Source organism: Ambystoma mexicanum, chromosome 9, assembly GCF_040938575.1.
Source record: "Ambystoma mexicanum isolate Mex_15411 chromosome 9, UKY_AmexF1_1, whole genome shotgun sequence".
Classification (NCBI taxonomy): domain Eukaryota; kingdom Metazoa; phylum Chordata; class Amphibia; order Caudata; family Ambystomatidae; genus Ambystoma; species Ambystoma mexicanum.
In genome coordinates this window covers 733,495,678-733,518,490 of record NC_090931.1, presented here as the reverse complement: position 1 = coordinate 733,518,490, position 22,813 = coordinate 733,495,678, and the positions used below count along the sequence as shown (strand labels likewise).

Genomic DNA, 22,813 nt, shown 5'->3' with positions numbered 1-22,813 from the left:
CTGGGGATGAGTCTGAAGGTCATCTAAGGCGTTGAATGGTCAGCAGGATTCCTCTATGTTTCAGGTAAATGAAATGGTTATGGTTCAGGAAGGTTAGGTAGGCCCCCCTGCAAGGATTGTAGCCCCAACGACTGATGTCCTAAGGCCAGGGAGAACACGATTGGGTCATCCACACCAAAGTGTCTCAGGATGTGCAGGAGGAGCAGAGATCAGCGAAGCAAGCAGCCAGGTAAGTACCTAGGAGCGGGCCAGTACCGTTGTGAAGGCAGCAATATCACCGGCTAGTGCCCATGGTGAGGCGACAGCAGGCTCCGGATCCCTTGGCTTGCCAGCTGAAGAAGAACTGGTGGGAACAGAGTGTCACCTTCTTGCAATGAGCTCAGCAGGTAATTATCACAATCCCAGTTAGTTAGGACTCGACACAGGCTTCAGAGCAGCGACGGTTGTCCCTCGGCAGACTTCACTGTCTCTTAGTCCCCGACTCGGTTGAGAAGCCATCGCGGAGCACAACCAGTCACTGTAGGCCCAGAAGGATGCCCACAAAATTTCGGCCGAAACCGTGCTTCACGAGATAATGCACAGCACGATTGCCTAGTACCCAGGGTATTGGGATATTGCAGCCCTGGAAGGTTGCAGCACTTTGTGCGACAGCCAAACTTGTAGTGGGTCTCGAGACTGGTTAGGCCCACCAGTCCAAGGGAAGTAGAGGTCCCATCTGAATCTTCCCCAGCAAACGGATGAGGGTTGGAGCAACAGCAGTTACTGAGCAGGCACTGGCGGTGGCTGCAGACATCCTTCGGATTCTTCTTTCCAGTGGTCAACTAAGTTTCTGCTCCAGGACCCTCACCTTTTATGCAGAAACCAGCTAGATCCACCCATAACCAGATATTCATACAAACAAAGGGAGGTGGCTTGTCCAAAAGGACAGCCAGCCTCTCCCAGTTAGAACTGGACCCAGGGAGACCTCTGCAGGACAAATATCATGTGAGTTCCGGTGTCCTCTAAGCACTCAGGGCCTTTGCGGGCTTTCGCAAGGAAGCCTGCCAAAGACACAAAAAAAAAAAACTACTAGGACCTCCCGCAGCCAGGAAGGCAGAAGGCGGCCCAAGAAAGGACAAGTCATCATGAATTGGCGAGGACAAAGTACAACCACCATTTTTGGTCAATGGTGACCCATGTGTCCCTTACCACAGCCTGCGAGAAAAGTAAAAAAAAAAAGTCAGTAAAATACACAGACTGCCACCAGCCACTAAGAAAGTTACAGGAGAAGTGGAAAAAGGGATAAATTCTGTCCACCGGGCACTCATAAGGTGGGGTGTGCTGATTCCACAAAATAAAAGGTTAGGATCAAATTTGTCCCCCGTCCTTTCTAAACGCAAGGGAAAGAATTACAAAAAAAAAAAATAATAATAGATAAAAAACAAACGAAGGGGGTAGCTCATGGAGCTCCCAGCAACACTATATGCAAACAATTGAGTACAGGCTACACCACTCTTGCACACAGTATGGTACCGATAGTAGCAACAGCCAGACTGGGTACAAACCCCCCTGTCGTATTGATCACAAGACAGTCATGAGCTGATAAAAATAAATGGATTCACTATTAGTGTTAGAAAACAAGTATTAAAACAAGTCTTCATACATATTATAGCACAAAACATATGCTTAATGTAATTATTACAGATATCAGAAGTGCAGCACAAAAATAGTCTGGTTAGTAACTAGTGTGATTGGTGCACTATATTGATCACAAGTGCACTTCATTAGTCAGAAGGGTGGGGTACACTGTACTCAATTGTTTGTATATATTATTCGATTAGTCCCTCACGAGTTGGGGGCCACCCCCCCTAGAACAAAATTGAATAAGAGGGCTATACCCACATTTGTGGGTGACAGCAACACTTCACAGAAAGTGCTGTGTACTGCAATAGTACATTGTAGACGCCTTAAAAGTTGGAGGAAAGCATGACTCCAAAAGAGTTAAAGAAAATGGTTCCCAAAAGGTGGAGTAAAAGAATACGTGAGCGTGGAAAAAGGCACCCATTCACTCAGGAGAACTGGCCAAGAGTCAAGCAAAGAGCGCTGGGGGGAGCGAGGGGGGTGGGGACGCACAGGGGTAGAGAATGTCACACCTTACTTTTGTTACTGCAGATTGATTTTACAACAAGCTGTTACATGCCAATCAATCTGGCTTCAGACCAGATGAGCACAAACACTACCACCATGCAAATGCCAGACACTGCTCCCTACATCCTCGATGATCGGAGACCCCTGCCTCTAGTTCTCCATCTCTCAGCACCATTTGGCACAGTGGATCAATAATCCCTCACTTGACATACTACAAAACTGCATGGGAATGTGTGTGATCATCCTTCGAAGACCAAAAGATGGATACCTCCAGTACATTTCCACTACCAGTCATCTGTGGATTCCCAAAAGGATTAATCCTCTCACCATTGATCTTCAACCTCAATGGGGCCCGTGATCCCTCCTTACAAACCACAACATCCACATGCACCAATACACACATACTCTGGTCTTCCTCAACATAGCTTAAATTAAATAGGTTCACAAGCTCAAGAGCAGATTCATCCAGACACAAACCTGAAAATCCAGCGCCTATCTCAAACTCATCGTCACCAAAGTGGAATTCCTCCTAAACAATAAAACAAACTCCAGAACCCATGAACATAAAGAGCTTCACCGTACATATATCATTGCCATGTCATGGATTCCATGGTCCATCTTTCCTTCAAAAAGCACGTAGCAATGAAAACCCTGCCATGTGGTACCAACTAGCTCCCTTTCCTTTCAGACAAGGACTTTTCGGTACAGGCCCTCATCTGGACGATGGAAATGCCCTGCACACCGCCTTACCCATCTCCACCCTGGCACCAAGGAGAAGCACTCTTTACAAATCAGCCCCCCTCAAATATGACATTACACCCGACACTTGCTCAACTACATTGTTTGCATGGATTGCCTACAAGAACAGCTGCACCATTTACAAAGTGGTCACCTTGCATGCTCCCTTTTAACTGGCAGACAGGGTCATCATCTCTGGTGGCAAACACTCTGCAAGAAGCCATTACTTGGTTAGATTAGACTTGCAAAAAAGGAATTTTAAACTGCTTCTCTATTTACACCCAGAGGCTGTGGAACCTCATAACCATCAAAAGACTTGAACCCACCCAATGCAGTTTAGGAATGAGATCAAGACCCTCCTCTTAAGGGAGCACCTTCATGCACCGCGGCACCGCTCATCCCACCCTCAGCTGACATCACCTCACAATTAAGTTACTGCTCCTTTTGCATAACTAATGCAACAGAGCTCTGTTTTAACATATTCCTATTAACCTCTGATCTACTGTGCCCTGCTTCTTCCTGAAGCTAGGTCTGTACTCAATACCCAAACCAAAATAAATAATGAAAATAAACACTTGGAGAGACATAGGTTGCAGTCTCCTGTGTTAAAGAATCGTTAGCCCAGAGCAAAACCATCCGCCCCTGCAGAGAAGGAGAGTTGTGTGCCAAGGCATTCAGCACAGCTGCCAGCCCCCTTCAGTTGGAGGATTGGGTCTTTACCAAAAAAGGTAATCAACCTTGGGCAAGCTGATTCTTCAGAGAGCCACACCAGCTGACTAGCATCTGCTGACAAGATCACTGACAAAGAGGAGGGACGGGGGAGGGAGTCCAAGGAAACTCTGTGTAGGGGGTAGGTGTTCCAACAACCATTGTAACTGAGGATTTAACATTGCCAGTTATTATCAAGTGTTATGGCAGATAGTCCCTTAGCTCCTCAGCTTGAGGGCTCTCGACTGGGGAGGAACGTCAATCTCCGATCTGCGTATTTGTACACCTATGAAGGTCAGCTCTGGACTGGGATAAGGTGGGATTTTGATGAAAACCCAAACAGGCCACAAGTCTTACATGTATGCTGTTCCGCTACCCGCTTCATCTGACCCACAATGATACAATCATCCCGATAAACATGTGTCTGGTGCCAGCAAGTTGGTGCAAAACAAAAGTTCAAAGTGCCTTCCAAAGACAACAAACCACAGGCCAGTGGCAAGATTTTCTGGACTGCCTCCATGTTAAAGTTAGGGAAACACATACATTGAGCCAGATGCTTCAAGCGGAATACCACTGTGAAACCAGAGCTATCCTGACCCAAAGCTCTTCCTGACCAGAGAAATATGGAAAGCAAAATTCTGCTCACCTTCCGATAGAGGTACTGGAACCGTGGATTATTTATGCAAGAGTTTGTGTTCTCTGAGAAAAGCACTGGTCCCACGGAGCCAGTGTCCTCATTATTACCTGCTGTGAGGGAATTATTGTTAATCTACCAGCCTGTCTGCGCGCAATGATGTACGTTGTCCAAGAACTTTAAATCTGGGATGTCCACCATGGCACAACACCTGCCCTTTCCCCTTACAGAAAGATCGCGCCAGTAGTCAAGACTGACTGTTCTTGGATTATGACGAGCTAGGGTGTCCGAGTCTTTACTTCAGAAACCCCTGGTCTTGCTCAGTGGAAGCAAATGGCTCGGGAGAGGCTGCAGTCAAGTATGGTCCTCATTTTGGTTGAGCCACATCTCAACAGTCAAACAGCATGGAACCCAAGAAAGGGATCTCCGGGAATATGCTCTTCTAGTTAGGGTCCGTCTTCCCTTATGTGAATGAAGCATGGCCACAAAGGGTGGCACATGCTAGAAGGCCGATTCTGAGACAGGGTCCATGGCAGCATCTGAAATACTTTGGGTCAATTGCTCCATCCTTAGAAAGGCATTGTTACAGTCTACCTCCTTCTCCATCACTTTGTGCATATTTTGCATGTCTTTAAGCAAGGCCAGAGCCTTGAGAAATGCTGGCCTGGAGGGCAAGATTACATCTGGCATAACTCTTTAAGGATGAATCCACCTTCCTAGTACTAACGTCGAGCAATATCTTTAGCAGCTATCACCGGATTATCCAACCAGATAATCAGATTCCACACTGTCATTTTTTCAGGTAATGCCAATTTGCTTACCTTGACAGGCACACTATCTCCAAGCAATAGCCTATGTAGGTTTTTCTTCTCAGAGTCGGATCACTGCCATGTAATAGCCATTTTGAATGAAGGGAATCTTCAAGCTGGCTATGACATCACAGCTACTCAAGTAGTCACAATCTTCCTCTTGATGCTGTTAGCCAGCTGTAAACGCCAAGGTCGCTCAAATATGCTTCATCAGGTCGGGCCATGCATCAGCCCCTAGCGTCAGGGGCCTTTCTTCCTGGTCCTCTAACCTTGCTCTTTTTCCAGAGCCTCTGCAATGGCTTTGCTCAAAGCTTGTATTTTAACTTTGGACTTGGGCAGGCCAGCTGAGCAATCTTAGGTCATTCCTCAATGCTTTAAGGGTCACCGCAGAACCACAAGTCCTTGTCATACCAAGTACTATTGCTGAGAGCAAAGGTGATCTTGTAGAGACGTCCTGATTGGAATGGGGAGTACGGGTGCTAGATGCCACAGGATCGGGCATGATGCAGACCCTTACATAAACACTTTGCTGTCCTACCAGAAATCCCTGCCTGAATCATCAAAAAAAAAGCCCTGCAGATTTGGCGAGAAAAATGTCCTCGCACACTTTCCCAAGATCTAAGCCAGCAGTCCCTTAGGGAAAGCTGCCTGCATAAACATGGACGCCTGGAGAATTAGACTGTCAAAACTGACAGATCCGAAGTCGCACTGCAAGCTTGACTATGTTTTTGCGATTCACCAGAAACCCAGCCCACAGTTGGCATTGGCTCTTCTGCCTTCTTCCGACAAATGGGCAAGGCAAGACCCCCAGGGCAAGGATTATAGCAGGCCACTTCTAGGTAGTGAACATCATGGACAAAGTGGGTAGGAGGTGGGGGGAGGGGACATGTCGCCATAACCTATGTTAACTCACCAGAGCTTTCAATGTCAATGACCTTTCAACAATAACATTTTTGGCCAAGCAGAGGGATTGCCGACACTGTTGACTAGCTTACCCTTGTACCTTTTAGACAGACACCAGTTCATTCAACTGGAGGAAACATTGGATCAACACACTGTCTAGTGGGGTGAGGAGTCCCACAGCTGTCCTTCCTGGTACCATACATATTCAACCTCTACATGGAATCTCTAGGAGCTAGGATCCTCAAAGATGGCGACATCACCATGAAACAATATGGAATGGACCTATCACGGAAGACCAATGGGCTGATCACCCATCTATTTCATCTCGAATTTACGAGACTAAGATATGTTCCATTTAACTGAATGTGGCAATGTCTTTATAATGCAGTTTGCTACACAACAGCAGGATCAATATAGGACCATAATATACACTAGCGTTTCTTCAATATTTACTCTGATTTAGTGAATCGCGGCTCCACTGTTGACAAACGCGAATGACGCGGCATGGTCACACGCAATGTTTACCTTATTTAATGTAATTCAAAATGCCGCGAATGCAGTAGAAGTCACGCGGGATCAATCCCGATCACAAAACGCCAGTGGGGTAAGTGCTTGTCAGGTTATCTAGCTGTGGCCTAGCCCAGTGGACTTGCAGTCTCTGGACTGATAATATGGCCAAAAAGTAAATAAAGCTGGCCGTGGGTGCCTTAGGACGGGCATATACAATAGCATTTGAATATCCATATGTTAGTCACAGGTATTGGGACACAGCAAATATTTGAGAAGACCTGGTACAAATGGCCCGTTACTACATCTAAGAATTAATTAGGAGTCGGAATATCTGGTAAGGACATCTATATACACACAGTATATTATTCATTTGAAGTTTCTAGATTTGTTCAGTTATTAGACCAAACAAGTATGGTCTACCTAATTGGAATATATATCATTTTTAATCTGCCATGTTTACACAGGCACTGAGCAGAACCAATTAGGAGCCAGCCTATCTGGCAAGGAATTGTATTTCATGATACTAATAAGGAACACCAACCAATAATTGGTATTCAGGAGCCAATAGTTACATAGTAATCTATAATCACTGTTTATGTCTCAGCTAGATACTGTTGGACAAAAGAGACGTCTCCAATTGTGAGGACTATTAAGGATCAGGAATTGAACCACATTGTACAAGGATAACCGGTAACCTATATGAGAAGTGCTTAATTATCAAACAACTTAAGGATACTTGGATGCATTAAGTAGATATCAATACTCGGATTTTCATTTTAAATTTAGAGATATTTTCTGAAGAAGCTGGTGAGTTGACCACAAATTAACTCACCACCAACTAATCATTAATAAGTACTCACCAAGGTGTAAATTATATATGGTTCCAGGGGTGATATACCTCTGAGATTTTGGAAGCACAAGGCAATTCACAGCAGACACAATATATGGCATTAGGAGCCAGCATAGATCCCACATTGTATATGGGCGAAGGAACTATTGAGTAAGAGCACAAAAACAAATCAATCATTAACCAACCATTACCAACTATAACCCTAACATAGGATGTCAATGACGTGTGAAGGAACACGTGTTGGGACTGCATCTAGTGTAGATTTAACATGATGAGACAATAATGGAGTATGATTGACAGAAGGTTTCTGCTTTGTTTTTCCTCTACTGATCTCATCTGTCACCAACCTTATCATGGGTATGTACTCACTACCATTGTATTTACAATGTATTGGTTTTATTGGAAATGTAATACATGAACATTGATGTTAATAACATGCATCTTTCAACTATTCGTATACTGAACAATTAGCCTTGAGAACGACCGTATAGGTCGAAACACGGGCCGGCTGTTTTAGATCCTCGGAATTAAAGCACATTGAAGAAAATACCCTGAAAATTGTTCTGGACATTGTATTACTGAGCAAGAAACATATCTATTGTAGCAATATAGGCTCAAGCGCTGCTTGACAGCTTTCATTATCCATCATACCCAACTCGCTTATTCGTACTAGAGTCCAATAGAGGCGGCCTAAGACCCTCTGATGAATATAGCATAGATTTAAATCCATCTTGCCTCCAACAGCTACCTTCCAAAGCCCCTCCCATTTCTTCACTGATATATTCCTTCCTTGCTCACCAATCCAGGTCTGCCGTAATTTCTCCCAGGAGTCAAGCAAAAGGCCTTCCTCTGGCATAATTTTAAGAAAGGTTGAAACCATACGGGTTGAGTATCAAATAGTTCACAGATCTTACATTTTCTCATCATTGCTGCACTCAACTTCGTTGTCCATCGAGTAGCAATTTCTTCAGAGCCCTGCATCTCCCAAAGCTCCCTTTTACTCAGACCGTATTTCTCCAGAAGCCCCACAAAAGGCATCATTCTCCTTTCTTGCCAGTTGTCCCCAATATTTAGGATTCCCTTATTAACCAAGCTACGCCAATTCAATAATTATTATCTGTAACCCCGGGTTATACAAGATAGATGCCTCAATGCATAAATAGACTGTGTCCACACCCCAATATCCACAATGTTAATGCATTCTTAGTGGTGACAATAGTTTATACTGTTTTGGGAAAATTGCAAACTACCTAAATTGTAAGGTTTTAGTCCATCTCTTTCTAATAAAACCCACATTGGATCTAATCCCTGTCCTCCACAAAATAGCAGGCTGATTTCTTTCAACATAAATCCTCTGCGGTCATTCTCTAGTTTTGGGTAACCAAAACCAACATTACGGGTCATAATATAGCGTGGAATTGTCGGTCGCTTCCCGGTAACCCGCAAGAATTCCTGAAATATTCTATTAATACATTTCAACACCTTTTTTGAGAATTTCAGAGGGAGTGACTGTAAGCACTTAGGGTAATAACATAATTTTAATCACATTCACTTTAGGTCAAACAGAATACGCTCCCATCTACGTATATCTCTTTGAAGCACCTCAACCCACTTACTGACATTGTATTCCACAATTTTCTTCATGTCACAAATCAGGTATATTCCTAAATACCTCACACTGTCTTGTCCATTGACAATTCCAATCAGCAAGTTCATTACTGCAAATGCCACAGTCCCCCCCTTGCCCAAAATTGATTTTGTGCCCTGAAAGTAATGCAACCTCTTCAAATAGATTCTTCACAACAGCCCCTCCTTCCATTGGATTTGCCAAAACTATGGTCATATCATCTGCGTAGGAGAGTACCTTACCTTGAATGCTTTTGCTTAATGTAAGCTAGAAGTGGTTCCAATGCTATATTAAAAAGAAAGGGAGATAGCGGGCAACCTTGCCTTGTACCTCTGAATAGCTGAAAGGGTGAGGACCGCTCCTCATTAACCCAAATTCTGGCTGTAACATCAGATTGTAATGCACCAACTGCATTTAGGAATAATGACAAACCCCATTTCAAGGAGCGCATAATGCACTATCAAAAGCCTTTTCAGCATCTAAAAAAATATTATTTTCCCCCCAACTTCAGATTCTGGCAAGCCTGTAATGTCTATTAATGTTCCAATGTTATCATACCCATGTCTATGCCTCATGAATCCCACCTGGGATTGATTACTTCACACATGTCTATCCAGACAATTAGTCAAAACTTGTTTGAATATTTTTACATTAAGAAGCGAGATTGGTGATAACTACTACATTTAGAAGTCCTTTGCTGACTTGGGTATTAAAGTGATTATCGCTTCATTCATTGAAGGGCAAAGCGACCCTCTATGTTAGGAACAGATTATATAACTCAGAGTTCCGGTGCCAAAGGATCTATAAAATTGCACTGGTAGCCCAAGTTGATCTATTGCCATCAGTATTTTGGGTACGGTGATTGAACATCCATTGAAATCTTACCCTCTTCTGATAATCACAGAAGATCTATTTTATCAAAGAATGTAACTAATGCCTGTGGGACAAGCTCTTCACCATAGAGGGATGCATAGAATGAGCGAAAACAATCTCCTTTTTCTTAACTGCCATTCTACCAAATTCATTTTTTATCCTTTGAATATATGATCTGTCAGGCCTTTTAATTTGTTCACTAGACGCCTACCCCCTCGATACCCTTCCTCCCAATATCTTGGTTTCATAAAAAACCAACCCATTTCAGCCTGTCTATCCACTTCTATCCTTAGTACTTCCTTGGTTCTCCATCTTGAGTTTATTCTATCCAGTCTTTGACGGGGCATACTTGCTTTGCAATTCTCCTAACCCTGACTCAATGTCCTTTAGCTTTGCCTTTCCGAGATCCTCACTCGAGAAGTCCAATTCATGAACTCACCCCAAACAGAGGCCTTAAAGGAGTCCCAAACAACCAGACTATCAGTTTATCCCTTATTCTCCGTGAATTAATCAGTAATGAAATTGTCCAGAGGTTCCAACACTTTCTCATCCTTTAAATTAAATGTTTTAAGTCGCCACCTAAAATAATTAGGCTGACAGTATCCAAAATTTAGTTTTACCGTCACCATTGAATGATCAGAAAGACAACGTTCACCCACGTTTGCATCCATCGCCTGTTCTACTAACCTATCAGATATTAAAAAATAATCAAGTCTACTATAAGAATCATGTAATGGGGAATGGATAGAGAAGTCTATCCCTGTGGTGTAACGTCCCCCAGATGTCAAATTAAATACATCAACAAATCCCGGAAAATCTCTACTCGACCCTTGACCTGTGAATTTGCACGAAGAGGATCTATCCACCTAGTGATCCAACACACAATTAAAGTCTCCCCCTAGAATAATACAATCGCCATCCATGTCCCGCAAAGATGTAGCTAGGGTCCTGAAAAAAGGACAAACCCAGCAGGCAGGGTCCGTACACAGAGTCCAGCATTATTAGTCTGCCCTTATATCTTAAACCAACCAGAATAATTCGACCCTCATCATCCATTGTCACTTTTTCTATCATCATCATACCAAATCCTTTACGGAAGAATAATCCCTACCCCTCTTGACTTTGAAAAGAATTGTTAAGTAAGCTAAGTAGGAAATGCACCATCTGCCCAGAATCTGGACAGTATTTTCCTCCTTTTTCCTTGGACAATTCAAGCCTTTAACGTTCCAAGTGGCAATAACCCCATTTTCTGAAAGATTTCCAGATAGGCTTCTTCATGAGATTAGAAATCATCTTCCACACATACATCGTATGTCGTTCTAAACTGTTGGCAAAAAAGAACTGCTAGATTCGAGTTTTACTGTGAGCCCTTCATAAATCTTGCAATTACTTCCAATTAAAGGCAAATCAGAGCGCATTTCACTTCTCTCTCTTAAACACAAAGTACATGGACACAACAACACAAGGACAAAAATCTCTCTTTTGGAAATAATCCAACAAACAATGGACCATTTAAAAGTACAATTATATACATTGTGATTACTAATCCGAACTATACCCCCAGAATCCAATGCCAATTAAATCATTTATTCCGATTACTACCTCCCTCTAATATCTAAAAGAAAATGTTCCAGTTTTACACTTTCAATGGTCCTAACCATCTTAAATTTTCCTGCCCCTGCAACCTCTTAAAATGGCCAAAAGCCAGTGAGATCACTTCCCTACTAATAAAGTAGGTCCCCAAACCCACATCAACAGCATTAGCCCATCCAAGAGTCTTGTTCAATGATGCGTCTACCATTAGTTGCCCCATTTTGATGTGCCGTCGCCAAGTTAATTATAGCCGAATTGACAGCATGCCTTCAGGGGCCATATCACTCCATGCCCCAACCCTCCTACTCATTTACTCTGCCTACATATTATTAAAGTTGATTAACAAAAGAACAGATAACTTGACTGGGAAGGAAGGAATAATGGATAATGGAACAAAGTGCACCAAAGGACAACCTTCATGCATATAGATGAGAAACCAGTCTGCCCTTATACTACATTTCACCAACATTGCCCCATTTTTATCATGCGCACTCAGTTGTTATCCAACATTGATTACATCAGGTGCCCATAGGTGTGCCACTACTCCTTAAATATTAATCATCATGCCCCAACTGCCTTAAAAAGACATGTATTCTGTGTGTTTCTTCAGCAGTTCATTGTCAATGCCAATCCACTAACGTTCATAGCTCCCACCTCATGGTAGGTGTTTTATTCACAGTTAATGTTTCGTCTTCCACGCCCGTGAATACATTGGTGTGCGTAGCCTCAGCTCTGGATACCCACAAAGAAGCCAACACTGGCAGCTTTGAATAAATCCAGTCTAAACTAAACGAATGACTTTGCGCTTTATTTAGCGGTTACACCTCCCCATGTGAGGCCAGCACGATTTTGCACAGTGCAGCACTCCGTCTTCTTTACTTCATTTGCAAAAATAAGTTGGGCAACTTTGCAACGTAAATAGGAGGGCATTCTTCAACTACAAGCCAGAAAAAGAGCAGATCCCCCCCCATACAGCTAAAACAGTGTTGCAATGAGATCTACCCATGCAAGGCCGCTACAGTTTTCCCCACAGCTGAATTTACTATCGCACAACGGCCTTGCTCCGTTTTGAAGACCTTCCTCAAGTATGTCAAAGGGGGTGCCCCGCAATATCTTTAACGGAAAGCCTGCCGTTTGCATAGAGCTTTCAATCATTTCATCAACCATTGCAGAAATTCCAGGGATGAACGCTATTCCTGAAGACTGTGCCTCATTCTGTCACTTCCTCAAAACCATCAAAACAGAGTTTGTACTCCTCTGCAACCCAGCTAACCGAGCTCTTTCTACATCATGGCTATCGGTATGAATCACGCAGATTCTACCTATGAGCACCAAATCCCTTGGATTTACCTTTGGCTGCAACCTGTCATTCAAAGAGCACAAACCCAAGAAAACCGACACAGGCTGCATTTCTGACTGGGCCCACGCCAAGATTGGTCGTAGATGTAAGAATATTAAAGCCCATCTAGCTCAGGAAACCTATTGACCACCAACAGCAGCACTGATCATCTTCAAACCTACCCTCATCACATTCAAGGCCATGTGAATAGGAACTACCTTACCCAACTAAAAAAAAGCTAGTAATTTCCCGGTTGTCAACCCAACACCAGAAGCAGCAAAGAGTGTGAAATAGGATACTGGTAAGAAAGACTGCAAAACGAACCTTTTCTTGCTTCACAACTGCACTATGGAGCGTCATCCCACCAGAAATCTGCAAGACCCTCAATAGATCTACCGTTCAGAAACTAATCCAATTGTTTACATGGTTCCATGGCTGCCTCAGAATAAGGAATACATGTGGGAGAAAGGTCTGCATTTTGCACAGCAGAAATAACAGTGGATTTGGGAGGAGTGGAAATCTTCCTGCTCACCATTTTAACCCACAGAGCTTAAGTGAATTTGACTACGTTGTTTTTAGCACAAAATATCATGCGTTGTATGTTTTCCGCTTAGGAGGCATGGATATTTCAGTTACTTTCAGGAGCATGAGTGTTCTGCTGTAATTAGCTGAAAGCATTAAAACCCTGCAGCAAAAACTATGCCAAAAATGCATTTGAATGATGCAACATTAACAGGTAGACGTTCACCCGCCCTTAACCAGGAGCAAGTAAGCCAGCCGTTCTAGATAGACAACGAACACAGCATCTTTTCTGTTTTCTTAACCATAGCGGCGCTACATCTACCTACACAAATTTCACACAAATAAGCGAATGGATGATGGCCAACTACCTAAAACTGAACCCAGACAAAACGAAAATAATGATATCCCCAGCACGCCCAATACATGTCTTCTACGGTCTTTCAAAACGAGTAGCCGCCTAAACTATCCAAAGTTATAAAACCTAGACATGTTAATGAACTATGTACTCACGCTGGAACCCCTAGTTAACGTAACAGCCAAAAACCTCCTGCCATCTCCGCTGCATCAGATAGTGACCATCACCTCCCTGATACTTTCAAGAATCAACTAAGCAAACAGCATTTAGAAGGTCTGTTGAACTACAACCACCTCTCTCCACAATACAACTGACAGCAAGACCTACAATTTGAAAGCAGCACGTAAACACCAAGAACACTTCACCTTTTGATCAACACTCAGTTTCTCTCCACAACAGCCACTCCCATACATCTCGATAAAAAAGAGAAATAAAGACAGGGTGGGGTTTGGGGGACGATTGAAGCCCATCCACCCAAACTTCAAATAAATCAAAGTTCAGAAAAGAACATCCCTTACTGAAATGGACATACTTAGCCCTTGGCCAACACTTGCACAAGACCACCCCCTCAGGACACAAATACTTTCCTGCCTCTTACACTTCTCACCTGTAAACAAACACAAAGCACTGCAATTTTGCCTTTCCCCCTCATCACAACTAATCTACCCACTCTATTCCAGATCCGGGTCAAATTATGTGGGATATAGTTCCCCCTACTGTACATTAGAAGGATATTGTAAGTCACCAATGAGGTCAGTGAGTAAACACAGGAACGAATACAGTATAGGGTATTTTGTTAATGCAAATACATGGCCACACATTGCCATCCCCTTTAATACCTGGCAGCTTGCTTAATCTAATGTAAAAGATCTTCAATTAGCAGATCTATATAATCAAAGTAGAAACTGTTTTGGGAGGGAAAAAATAGCTAATATGCAGCTTTGAATGTGTTGCAGAAAAATAGTTTCCTAGTGTCCTCCACTCACTTCCTGTCTGCATACTCGTGTCGTCCGCCTCCCCTCTTACTCCATGGTGCTCTCTATCTCGCCTATCTACTCTAACTGCTTCTCCATTGACTATCCTGCTCTCCTCACTAAATCCGGTAGGGAAAAGTTTAAAAAGGACATCCTGGTCTCCAACCCAGGCCTCCCTATCGCTGACACCTACACGAGCGCCTGCTCCAAGGAAACTCTCACTGACATTCTCTTTTTCGTGCCTTCACCTGAACTATGGACCCTTCACATGGTCGCTGTGCTCTCTCCTTTCTCCACCTCTCCCATTAATGGTGGCACCCGTTGGGATGTCCTCTTGGCCCCTTTCCACTCCTCTAAAGCCATCATTAATGTCTATGCTAACGGGACCGTCTTGGTCCAAGGCCCTCAGGCCAACCTTCACCTCTTTGATAGACGCTTCCCATGCCTCATCAACTTCCTCTCCGCTCCCGCTGTCCCCCCTCCTCTGTCCTCGGCTACCTTGCCTCTCCCCTCCCTCCCTGCCCCTTCTCTTGCTCCCTCTTCAACTCCTTCTCCAACACCTCCGCAGGGCGTACCTCTGATCTGTACCCCTCCCCGGAAGTTTTTCAAGGGTGGCAACCTTCTCCACATTGCCACTCTAAATTCTCGCTCTGCCATCAAGCACTCCTCTGATATCTGTCGCCTTCTTGAGGAACTGGACCTCGACGTCCTCGGTCTCACTGAGACTTGGTTCACTGCCAGCTCTGCCACCAGCTTCGACACACTCCTACCTGATGGCTACAAGATCCTCTCCATGCCCAGGCCTAACCGTTCAGGGGGTGGTGTTGCCCTTATCTTCCCTGAGTGGATTCCTGCCACTGTCACTCCTACGCAGACCTACTCCTCTTTTGAATGTCTTGTCTGCCGACTCTCTCTCTCTCCTAGCCATTCCCTTACCGTGGCCACTATCTATCGGCCACCTGGTCAAATTTCCTCCTTCCTCTCTGAGTGGGCTGACCTCTCCTCCTCACTCCTGTCCTCAACCACCCAACTCCTCTTTCTCGGTGACTTCAACATCCACCTCGATGCCTCCTGTCCCCCCACTGGTCTCTTTCGCGAACTCTGCAACTCTCTCTCACTCTCTATTCTCCCGTCTGGGCCTACTCACTCTGCAGGGCACACTCTTGATGCTCTGATCTCTTCTGACCTTCCCCTCTCCCTCCCTCTCTCCACTCCTCTCTCCTGGAGCGATCACTTTCTCCTATCCTCCTACCTCTCCCTCCCTAACCCACAGGCAAAGCCACCCTCTTCACTGCCTCCCACCTTCTCGGTCATCCGACCCATGAAGCGCGTGTCAGTTGAGGCTTTCGCTGCTACCTTCTCGCCCCCTTCTCCCCCCTCGGCTGACTCCCACCCTGACACAGCCCTCTCCATGCTCTATTCCTCTATATCTGATACTCTCGATATCCTTGCCCCCGTCATGAGAATCCGCCTGAAGCCCAAAGCCAAATGTAACTCCTGGTATGACTCGGATCTCGTCACCCTAAAACGCAAGTGCAGGGTGGCAGAGAGGAAATGGCGTGCTTCATGTTCATCCTCTGACAAACTGGCCTGCCGCCTGCTCCAAAGGCAATACCGGCTCTCCGTTCTCACCAAGAAGAGAGCCCTTATCCAAGCCCGCATCTCTGAGGCATCTAACAACTCGGCCGAACTCTTTAAAATCTGCAAGGAGCTGGCCAACCCTGCTGCAGTCTCTACCTCTCCTGTCCCCTCCCAGGCCCTTTGCACGGCACTGGCCTCGCATTTCATCTCAAAAACTCAGGACATCCTGTCCTCGCTCTCCTCCTCTCACCTCCCTCCCTCTCTTCCCGGCTCTTCCTCTTGCTCTCTTGCAGCCGCCCCTCCGCCCTCCTTCTCTGCTTTTCCACCTTTTTCTGCTGATGAGGTTTCCAGACAAGTCCGATCTATGAAAGCCTCGTCTAAACAGGTTCACCCCTGTTCCTCCAAAACCATCAAGGACCACATCGACTCCCTGGCTCCTGCCCTGGCTGACTTTTGCAACCACTCATTCGCCTCTGGAGTCTTCCCATCCCCCCTCAAGCACTCCCTTGTGCACCCCCTCCTCAAGAAACCCTCTTCCGACCCCTCCTGCCCGGCCAACTATCGCCCAATCTCCATTACTCCCTTCCTGGGCAAGCTCCTGGAGAAACTGGCCATCTCCCAGCTTAACCTCCATGCTGAATATGTTGGTAACCTTCATGACCATCAATCCGGCTTCAGAGCGGCCAGAAGCACGGAAACTGCTCTCCTGAACATCCGTGAGGACCTGCTCCTGAACCTCGATTCCAACACTCCCTGTGTTCTCATTCTGCTCGATCTCTCCTCTGCTTTTGACACTGTCAACCATTCCATCCTGCTCAACCGTCTCCGTGATAACCTGGGTATCACTTGTCAGGCTCTGGCATGGCTGACCTCTTTCCTTTCCGGTCGACCCTCCCAGGTCCAAATGGGCTCCTTCCTCTCCGACATCTTTTTCTCCACCTGTGGTGTCCCCCAGGGATCCAACCTCTCTCCCTGGCTTTTCAACCAGTATCTGGCACTCCTTGCCCACCGCATCGCCGCTCTCTGCCCCCACTTCCAGTGCTATGCGGACGATACCCAGCTCATTTTCAGGCTACCCTCGGCCTCCTCCTCTTCTTCCCTCATCTCCGACTGTCTGTCTGCTATCCAGGAATGGTGTGCCGCCAATGACCTCTGCCTTAATGCCAGTAAGACTGAGATTCTACTCATCGGCACACCCACTCCCTCCTTCCCTGCAGCTCTCTGGCCGGCCTCCCTTGGCCCCCTTCCTGCAAGGCTAAAAACCTTGGGGTCATCTTCGACTCCACACTCTCCTTCTCTCCTCATATATCTGACGTCTCTAAGAAGTCAAACTACCAGCTGCACCTCCTCAGAGGTATTCTTCCCTTCCTCTCCTTCCCCCAGAAGCTCACTGTCTCCCAAGCCCTGGATTACTGTAACAGCCTCTATCTTAATCTGCCTGCCTCCACTCTCTGCAACTTATCCAGAACAGAACTGCGAGACTTGTCCTTGGCCTCAAGCCCAGGGACCGTATCTCTCCAGGACTGAAATCTCTTCACTGGCTCCCAGTGGCTGCGAGGATTAAGTTCAAAACCCTCTGCATTGTCCACAAGGCCTTCTGGGGCCTGGGGCCTAAATACCTTCAACTCTCTCTTCCTAAATATCTTCCTTCACAAGCCCTTCGCTCATCCGTCTCCAACTCCCTCATGGTCAGCCGCTTCTCGAAGCAACGAGCTGGGGGTAGATCTCTCTCCGCAGCAGGGGCCTCCCTCTGGAACAGCCTTCCTGCCTCCCTGAAACTTGAGGAGAACCATCTCCGGTTCCGGAAGCACCTCAAAACCTTCCTCTTCGCTTCTGCCTTCTCTCTCCCTCTCCCCTGCTAAACCTGCTTAACTCCCCACTGAAATTCTGCACTAAACCTGCATCTTGGCCACTCTCAGCGACCTCGGTCCAGGGCCCAGCCACTCTCCACTTGCACTGCCTCCCTGGCTCCCCCTGCACTGTGGGACTGTCACTGTATCCCTACAGCCCCCTTCCTAGCACTTGCTCTGCACTTACCTCGCACTTGCCACCAGCTGGCCCTTTTATTTATTATTTATTATTTTATTACGCTACTTACCGTGTACTGCACTTTCCCCCCCACCTCCTCCCCCTGCACTTTCTCCTTTTCCCCTTACCTCTGCACTTGCCCGATCTGAATGACACCTGGCCTAGTATGATCGTTTGTCTTTCTTCCCCTTGTTTCCCTCCCTCCCTGCCTCGTCGCGCCTTGAAACACTTGTGTATAGGCGCGTTACAAATACCATATCATAACACTCTAAAAGAAATGTATTGAAAAAAAACGTTCTCATTCTGTACTTCAAGAGACATGCAGGGTTATACCAATAAATAGCTTTACAGTCACAAAAAACGATGTAAAAGGCAAGGAATTTTAAAAGCTTTAACTTCTGCTGGGACACCCAGAATTCTGCTGGCTCAGACAGTAGCAGGCACTGTTACATCACAACTGAAGCGTAATAGTAGATTACTGAGCTGTTGGTGTCATTTTCTTATTACAGGTCAGTTGTGAAGTCAAAACTAGCATGCAATAAAAACATTATTTCCAGGCTTTTGGATATTGCAGGCTGCCGTGTAATAACAAATCCAGTTATATAAGAGTTCACAATGTTGCTGTAATGTGTTGCATCAAAGCAAGAATTTTCAGATACTTAAAGGGATTAAGTTATTGGCTCAGAATTACACAATGTTAGTGAAAATGGCACTACAACCAGAACAAGCTTGCGGTTGACCTGCGCGAGCAGGGCACCCTTTTCCGTTTTTTCAAACTATTCCAAAATTGTAGTTTTGCGAAATTTAACAGAGGAAGTGAAAAAAATACAAGTCCCAGAATTCCAAATAATAAAAGGACTGGGAAGTCTTCTTACACATGGACACGGTAAACACGAGAACACTATAAAAACCCATGTTGCACCTTAGCCACAAAATTTGCCATCAATTTGATACAAAAAAATAAAATCCCTACAGCCAGAAACACTAACTTTTTAAAGATAGTTTCCACTTTACGAAATATCTCAAGTAAAGATACCACAGCAGCACCCGTCCGGTATTGAACGATTCTATTGAAAGTAATACGTGGCTACTCTCCATGTCCCTCACCTGGAGTCGGTGGTGAATAGGGCTTTCCTGAAGTTAAGCTTGCTACCTCCGCAGCGAACCACGCGGATCTCCGCTGCGGACACCATATCGACTATAGACGTGCCTAGTTCCCAATCGAGAAAAGGACCTTAGAAACTTAACTTTCCTAGTCCTCACGTTGTTTGCACGTTCGAGCGTGTCTGGAAAGTCACGTGGCTCAGGTCGTGTACTTCATCAACGTGTCGTTTTTGGAAAGCGTGGCGAGAGCGGGAAGGCTGCTGTAGACTTGTGGCCGAAAGGGGAAGAGGGCACCTTAATTCAGCATCTTGGCCGAGCCAAGCGATTTTGTTCTACTAGAGCCTTAAAAGCTATCTCATGCTTGGCTGTTATTTTAGTACAGCAGGGTGCTTTGGCCTGCCCGGAGAAATGAATATTTCGATGTATTTTGGGGATTCTTTATGTGCAAGAGAGTGTTCTTTATGCAATGGGGTTGAACACGGGCATTCCTCGTTGCCAGGCGAATTTTTAGTAAGCCAGTTTACATTAATACGTTTTATTTTCTTGTACAGGGGCATTGTTTGGTCCTGTCAGCTGGAGAGGGGTAATTTAGGGATTTGTTATGTGCAACAGAGAGGCGAGGTGTGTTTTGTGCAGTGGGACATACTTGAAAATGTATCCTGTGCAGAGGGACACATTTAGGTACGAATTTCCAGTATAACAGTTTACAGATAGGTTAATAATGTGATACAGGAGAATGTAAAAAAAAAAAGGAGAGGATAACAAAATAATGTGATACAGGAAAATATGTGAATTATTCAGATCCTTCTTGGATTTTAGATCACTATTCAAACTAAAACCAAAAAAGTGATGGGTTGAATGTTTTGAATTAAACCGAACCACTGGCACTGCTCTGGGCAACCTTCCACACCACCGTTTTTGTTTTTTTAGCCCGTCTGTGCCATTGCAAAAGAAGTCCTGCCATATGCAAATCAGTCATGTACTGCAACCAATGGTAGCAGCCCTGCCTGAAACTGCTAGGCCAGGTCCCCTCTGCACAGAAACACAAGCAACCCCAGACATGTTTCGGCCTTGTTGGGTCTCCTCAGTGAGGTGCAGTTTGATTCCCTATGGCGCAGCGAGCAAGGGACCCACGTCTGGGCATACCCTCTCAAACATAGGGAGACAAACTAAAACCGAAAGAAAGTGATGGGTGGAAGATTTTGAATTAATCTGAACCACTGACACTGCTGGGCAACCTTCCACACTTACGATTGATTCAAAACCTTCCAGCCATCACCATTTGGTTTTGCTTTAGTCACACAGAGTGGGACCAGTACGCCCAGATGTGGGTCCCTTGCTGGCTGGGCCTTAAGACCCAAGCTACTCCTCCCTGAGGATGCCCAATGAGGTCAAAACATGTCTGGGGATGCTTGGGGTCTTGTGTAGAAGGGATGTGACCTAGCAGTACATGCTGGACTGCCCTTTTTGCCTGATTTGCGTTTGGTGTTTTCCCTTCTGTAATCGTTTGGCAGGTTGAAAGGGGTTGATAAGGTCGGTTGCCCAGAGCTATGCCAGTGGTTACAATTGATTCAAAACCTTCCAGCCATCACCTTTTGGTTTTGCTCTAGCCACTATCAATATTCAGTAATTTTGTGATGGATATGTCAGTGGTCACCGTCCCTTTCCCTAAAACCGGGACAGGGTTTTTAATTAAAAAAAAAAAACTCTGGGGCATCAGGGAGAGAGGCCCCAATTGTGAGACAGTCCCGGGAAAATCGGCACGTCTGGTCAACCTAACAGAGGGGCGATTTGGCCTGCCTGAGGGAAAGGGTTAGTTTGTGTATCTCTTACGAGCAGCAGAGGGGAGAGATGTGTTTTGTGCAGTGGGGCATATTTATTTGAGCACTGCAGTGCCCTCCAGTTTAGCACCTTGTCGTTGCACAAGCAGGAAGGCAGGACCTTACGACAGCATTGTAGTCAAGAGCTGATGAACAGGGACATATTTGAGAATTACTTATTATTTAATTTAATTATATTGCGTGGGAACTGGACTGGCTGACCTCATTCCTCACTCACTGTCCTGCCCATGTTATCCTGGGTTGTTTCTCCTCCCCCACCTCTATCGCCACTCCCCAGGGCTCTATCCTTTCGCCCTGGTTCTTTAACATCTATCTTGCCCCGCTTGCTCACATTATCTCCACTTTCTCACCGCACTTCCAGTGTTATGCAGATGACACCCAACTGTTTTTCAAACTTCCCTCTGAACCTCTTCCCACTTCCTCTACCATTCCTGACTGCCTGTCTGCTATCCAGTCTTGGTGCGCCTTCGATGATCTGTCTCAATGACAGCAAGACTGAGATCCTTCCTATTGGGACTCCTATTCCTCCTTTCCTCCCTTCACTCTGGCCACCCCCTATGGGCTCTCCCCCATCTCCTTCCTCTGAAGCCATAAACCTCAGAGTCTACTTCGACTCCTCTCTCTCTTTCCTTCCTCACATCCTGGACCTTGCTAAGAAGGCGCATCTCCAACTCCACCTCCTAGCTCTGGTACTCTCTAGGCTGGTCTACTGCAACAGCCTCCTCCTCAATCTACCTTTTTCCTCTCTTCACCCCCTCCAGCTAATCCAGAATAGGGCTGCAAGACTTATCCTTGGCCTCCAGCCCAGAGACCATATCTCTCCAGCCATAACACTTCCCCACTGACTCCTGGTGGCTGCAAGGATCAAATTCAGATCCTTCTGCATCATCCATAAGGCTGTCTGGGGCCCGGCACCATGCTATCTACAACTTGCTCACACCAAATACTCTTCCTCGAGATCTCTATGATCCTCCGGATCCAACTCTCTGCTAGTCGAGAGCTTCTCTAAGCAGCTAGTGGGTGGCCGTTCTCTTTCCTTGGCTGGCTCCCTCCTCTGGAGCAGCCTCCTTTTCCTCTGTCTTCAGCAGGATCTCCTCAAGTTCAGCAAACTCCTCAAGACTTACCTCTTCTCCTCCTACTTCCCACTCTCCCTCCCATACTAAACCCCACAGTCGCTGAGATAGGTGGCCTTGGCCCTTATGTGTCCTTCTGGGTCCAGGCCTTCTGCCCAATCGCCTGCAGCATCCGCCCTCCCCTGAACTTGCCTTTGAGCTCCCACTGGGCTGTGTTGTCTCACAGGCCTGCACTTATTGTATTTGCAGGTGACCCCCTCTACCAAATTATCACTTTGGCACTTACCTGTTGCCCTGCAACTGGCTCTCTGGCACTTCCCACTCTGTGGACCCAATAGCACTTACCAGCTGTCCCTTCTCTCTCTCTGCACTTAAGCGTTCTGAATGTTCACAAGGCCTAGTAGGACCACCTCTGTCTTTTGCTCATCATTGTTATTTTGTTCCATTGTCTTGTTCTGTTCCCTTGTTCCCTTCCCTTTGCCCTGTGGGCAATTTGAAACACAATTTATTGATGTATAAGCGCCTTATAAATACCCAATAAATAAATACAACAGAATTGTCTTTCAAAGCACCACAAGGCTAAATGGGAAGGGAACAGGGGAATTAATAACAATGGCATAAATA

At 45.7% G+C, this 22,813-nt stretch overlaps 1 protein-coding gene across 1 annotated transcript in view; it reads right to left on the bottom strand.

The window, feature by feature from the left end:
• Positions 1-19,430, bottom strand: part of WDR75 (WD repeat domain 75) — a 552,173-nt gene extending 532,743 nt beyond the window's left edge. Inside the window, exon 1 of the mRNA XM_069615630.1 lies at positions 19,279-19,430. Coding sequence (XP_069471731.1) covers positions 19,279-19,364 — 86 coding nt within the window. The 5' untranslated portion in view covers positions 19,365-19,430. The remainder of the gene's footprint in view (positions 1-19,278) is intronic.
• Positions 19,431-22,813: the final 3,383 nt, after the last annotated feature.